This window comes from Phocoena phocoena, chromosome 6 (genome assembly GCF_963924675.1).
Source record: "Phocoena phocoena chromosome 6, mPhoPho1.1, whole genome shotgun sequence".
Lineage (NCBI taxonomy): Eukaryota > Metazoa > Chordata > Mammalia > Artiodactyla > Phocoenidae > Phocoena > Phocoena phocoena.
The window spans coordinates 86,661,165-86,666,211 of NC_089224.1; the positions used below are offsets into that span (position 1 = coordinate 86,661,165).

The 5,047-nt window shown below is 45.9% G+C and overlaps 1 protein-coding gene across 1 annotated transcript; it reads right to left on the minus strand.

The window, feature by feature from the left end:
• Positions 1 to 296: 296 nt before the first annotated feature.
• Positions 297 to 4,503, minus strand: LOC136125103 (probable ATP-dependent RNA helicase DDX27). Its single transcript, XM_065879924.1, has 2 exons — positions 3,479 to 4,503; positions 297 to 324 (listed from the first exon to the last, which is right to left on the minus strand). The coding sequence occupies exons 1-2, from the start codon at positions 4,501 to 4,503 to the stop codon at positions 297 to 299; spliced, it is 1,053 nt and encodes a 350-aa protein (XP_065735996.1).
• Positions 4,504 to 5,047: the final 544 nt, after the last annotated feature.

Consider the following 5,047-nt stretch of genomic DNA (forward strand, 5'->3'; position numbering starts at 1 on the left):
CTCACAAACTAGGACATGCCTAAAGAATACAACTAATGCAAAAGCCCAAGGAGGCCAATTTAATTAGCTTATCATCAGGCTAATGATTCAGATTCCCAGGATAATGACCATTATTTTCCAGATCTTCAGTTTACTAGTTGACATTCCTTTTGTTGCAAGTGAGAGAAACATACCAGAGACCAACAGAAGAAAACAATGCAAACCAAGCCAACTAGGTTTTTCATGAATCCAGGGCCTAAAAGCTGTTAAGCTATTGCCAGGTCTTTCACTCTCCATTCTCTTCGCTCTGTTTCTTTTTATGGGTTGACCTCAGCCTTTCTGCAACTGAAAAAAAAAAAAAAAGAAAGAAAGAAAATATAAAAACAACCCCGTGGAAACATTAATAGTAAAAGGAAAGGTATTTCTCTAAAACATAATCTTAAGCCAATACTGGGGCCTTTAGTCAGCAAGCATATTGTGAGTTGATTATATCCTAGGGACTGGTAAGAATAAGGTTTTTTTGTTTTTTTGTTTTTTTTTTTTTTTGCGGTACGCGGGCTTCTCACTGTTGTGGCCTCTCCCGCTGCAGAGCACAGGCTCCGGACGCGCAGGCTCAGCGGCCAGGGCTCACGGGCCCAGCCGCTCCGCGGCATGCGGGATCCTCCCGGACCGGGGCATGAACCCGCGTCCCCCGCATCAGCAGGCGGACTCCCAACCACTGCGCCACCAGGGAAGCCCAAGAATAAGTTTTGAATCTAGACTTCAGGACCTAATGGGTCTGTAACTTAGATGACAATAAAATTTACTCATATTTAGTTTCTTTATAGACAAAATAAGCATAGAGGTACTTTGAAAAGTTGTTAGCATTAATGAAAAAGTATACCAAGTGCCGTACACTGTCTAGCACACAGCAGTGCTTCAATATATAGTAGTAACAATCAGTACCTATAACAGAATCCCTAAACCACACCAAAAGTGTTAACGGTCATAATGGTATTCACTCTCATCCCTCAACCAGTATCACAGATACTAGAACTAAGACTTACTGAGAACTTTCACTTTGTAAGGTCTTTGCAAGCGTATGCCTGTTATATGCCCTTGACCGTTTCTTTTGATAGCGCAGATACCAAAAATGGTACACAGGCTCCTTCCCACCACTGCTGTACTGTTGGCTCTTCTCACTGTAGCCAATACTGATGTTTCAAAGCAGGTTTCTCCCAAGCTATTATGATTCTCATACACTGTGAAAGGAAGTCTTCCTTGTCTGTTTCATAGCTTATTCCCTTTCTTCCAACTTGAAATGTGTTTCACAGAGACTGGACAGAGTTTAAGAAACTCCCACCTTTGTCAGAATCAGGAGTTTTTCTCTCTACCAATAATCATTCAGTGTCCTGAACTAAGATATATGAGTCTTGATTATCTCTTATTTCTGAGTGTGTTCTCTTCTTTCTCAGAGTATATCACCATTTTTAGAAAATGGTGTGTCCAATTTTATTTATGACTTTTAAGACTGGTTTCTCATAGTATAATAGCTTGTTGCTGTTGTTTCCAGAAAGACAAGAAAGTCTATATGCTAACAGGCCCCTGTTGTCCAGCTACCATACCAAGTCTTGGATGGAGATGTACAGATCACATAATAGGGGTCCATTGCTAACAGAAAACAAATCAGAAGCACAGAAAGATTCCTCAAAAGAGGGAGCAGTACTTGTCTTTTTTTTTTTTTTCGATACTGTTATGTATCGAAAAAATACATATGTTGGTTATGTTTCAGGCTCATTTATTTATTTATTTTATTAGTGTTATCTTACCCTTTTTCCAAGGTTCACCAAGAATTATCATTTGCCCATATCTGCTTAGTCTTTCTTTTTTTTCTTTTGCTGAATCTTATGCTATTAAGTGGCAGATATCATGACACCGGACCCCTAAATATTTCAGCACACACTCCCTAAGAACGGTGAATTTCTCCTACATAAACACAATGTCGTTATCACACCTGAGAAATTCAAGTGTCTGAATGATATCTAAAGTAAAGTACATGTATATTCAGTTTTCCCTAACTGTCCCCAAAACGTCATTCTAGAGCTGTCTTTTTATTTTTTTAGTCAGGAATGACAGTTCCTACGTTGTACTTGGTTGTCACATCTCTTTAGTCTCCCTTAGTCTACAAAGTCCTCTCATCCTTTTTCACACTCTGAATATGTCTAATTATTCCCCAGTGACTGGATTCAACAATCATTGCTGGGAGCCGGGTAGGGGGCAGCTCTGCACCTCACTCTCACTCCATCCGGAGACAGACAGTTTGTTCCAGCAACGCAGTTTGGTCACTTGGTTGAAGTGGTGTCTACCAGCTCTCTCCACTAGGAAAGGAACCTCTTTCTCTTTGCAGATAATAGTCATCTGTGAGATTACTGTGACTCCAATTTTTTCAATCCTTTACAGTATTTCTCGTCCAGTTCAGGCTGCAGTTGAGGGACAGGTATCACCTTTAGTTGTCGTGTCTCTTTGGTCTCAGTCTGAAACTTCCACAGCCTTTCTTGATCTTTTGAGACATTGATATTTTTGATATTTAAAACCTAAATCAGATCATGTTCCCTTGGCTTAGAACGATCTCCTTTACCTCCTTCAGGCCTCAAGAATGCTCAGGGGAGGCAGTCGACCAGTTATTCAGCACCTACTGTGCACCTGCTAGATTCTAGACACGGCCCTGGCACTGGGATGTGGCAGCAGGCAACACAAACACAAAGCCGGCCCTTCTCGAACATGAAGTTCTGGGGAGAAGAGGGACACAGCCACCACACGAGCATTCAGGTAACAATGCGGGAGGTCAAGGAGGTGTAGCACCTCAGAGAACATAAGGCAGGAAGGGAAGGACGAGGCGGGGGTGTGGGGGGCAGGGATGAACTGTTTTTTAAAAAATATTTCATTTATTTATTTATTTATTTTGGGGGGCTGCATTGGGTCTTCGTTGCTGCACACAGGCTTTTCTCTCTAGTTGCGGTGAATGGTGGCTACTCTTCATTGCGGTGCGTCAGCTTCTCATCGTGGTGGCTTCTCTTGTTCTGGAGCACAAGCTCTAGGCACACGGGCTTCAGTAGTTGTGGCGTGCAGGCTCAGTAGTTGTGGCTCAGGGCTTAGTTGCTCCGCGGCACATGGGATCTTCAGGGATCAAACCCGTGTCCCTTGCACTGGCAAGCGGATTCTTTTTCTCTTTTTTTTTTTTTGCGGTACGCGGGCCTCTCACTGTTGTGGCCTCTCCCGTTGAGGAGCACAGGCTCCAGACGCACAGGGTGAGCGGCCATGCTCACGGGCCCAGCCGCTCTGCGGCATGTGGGATCTTCCTGGACTGGGGAACGAACCCGTGTTCCCTGCATCGGCAGGCGGACTCTCAACCACTGCGCCACCAGGGAAGCCCGCAAGCAGATTCTTAACCACTGGACCACCAGGGAAGTCCCAGGAACTGTTATAGAGTGGCCAGCATAGTGACAGCTGGAGCAGAAACCTGTCAGCCTCATCCAGGATGAGCACCTCGATGCTGCTCAGGTGGAAGGAAGGGCAGTTGTGGAGGTGATCAATGAGCCGGCCCGGGGTGGCGATGAGGATGTCAGGCGCTGCCCGGAGGGCTGCTTCCTGAGACTTCACGTCCAAGCCGCCCACAGCCAGGCAGGTGGTGACGCTGCAGAACTGGGCCAGCTGCTTGGTGACGGAGTGCACCTGGATGCCCAGTTCCCGGGTGGGAACCAGCACCAGCACATGGGTCACCGGAGCCTGGCGGGGTTTGTAGATCAGACGCTCCAAGACGGGCGGGGCAAAAGCCGCAGTTTTACCTGTCCCAGTGGCTGCACAGGCACAGATGTCCTTCCCCAACACACCCACAGGTATGCATGCCTTCTGGATCGGTGTGGGGTCCTTGAAGCCCATGGCTGTGATGGCCTTCAGAAGAGGGTGGGAAAGGTTCATGTCCTGGAATGAGAGGTTTTCATCATACTGAGATGCATCTTCAAAAAATCCTCCTGCTTCCTGTCCTTTCTTCTTCTTCTGCTCCTTTACTTTGAGTGTATCTGCTTTGGTGAGGACGTTCTCATCAGCTGACGAGTAGTCAGTCTCTGATTCTTCATCTTCTGTGGCTTCCTCATCTTTCCCTTCAAAGTCTTCCTGTTCCTCAGGTTCAGAGCCCTCCTTTGCTTCTTTCTCCTTCTCTAACTTCCCAGACTTGGCTTCTTTATCCTCTGTTTTCCTTTTCTTTCGAACTTTCTCAATCTTCTCATCTAATGTCGTGGCTGCCCTCTTCTTCTTGAGCTGGCTTATGACGTCAGCCATGGCCCAGCTGCCATCGTACATCCCCTCCTTCTCAGTGAAAACAAAGTCAGGGTTGAAATCGGCACTGCGGTTCTTCTGCAAGGCTTTCGGCTTTCTGCCCAGCACAATGGGCCCCTCCTCCTCCTGGTCTTCGGAGTCAGTCTCTGGCTCCACTGACACCTCATCATCTTCGCCTATGGTCCCGATTAAACCCAGCTCCGCAAGCATGTCGCCGCAGCAGCCACTTCCGGAAACCAGCGCGGCGCGCTAGGCTCAGTACACTTAGGCTCCCTCTCTCCTAAGACAATGTAGGTTACAAACTGCAAAGTCAAGAAGATCCAGTGCTTCCACCTTGTACTTTAGGGAGTTTGTCTTAACAGTCAGGGTCATGGCAGGAAATAGCACACCAAAGATTTTAAAAGAGTTCAGTGAAAGGTTAATTTATAGAGATGAATCTTGATTGAAGGAGAAAATGCCCAAATAATAGCCAGATAGCAAAGATATTTGGTGATACAGTCTGGAAGTCAGCCTCCTAAAGCACATGGCATTGGAAAGAAGGACACATAAAATACATATAGGTAAAAATGGGGATGGACCAGCACAGTCCATTTGTATTCCATTTTCATCCTTTTATTTAGATAAAAAGCTACCATATGCAGAACAAAGCAAACACACACTCTTGCGTGCCACTTTGTCATTGTCTTCCAACTGACTTGCCCTCCACTGGCTCTTCATCTGATGCCACCAACGGTCATGACATCAATTTTCAGTG

Excerpts from the sequence above, each read along its gene's own strand:
- LOC136125103 (XM_065879924.1), bottom strand. The coding sequence starts at position 4,503 with ATGCTTGCGGAGCTGGGTTTAATCGGGACCATAGGCGAAGATGATGAG. Across the intron at positions 325-3,478 it reads ATCCTGGATGAGGCTGACAG|TTGCAGAAAGGCTGAGGTCA; the intron begins GTTTCTGCTCCA and ends TTTTTTTTTCAG.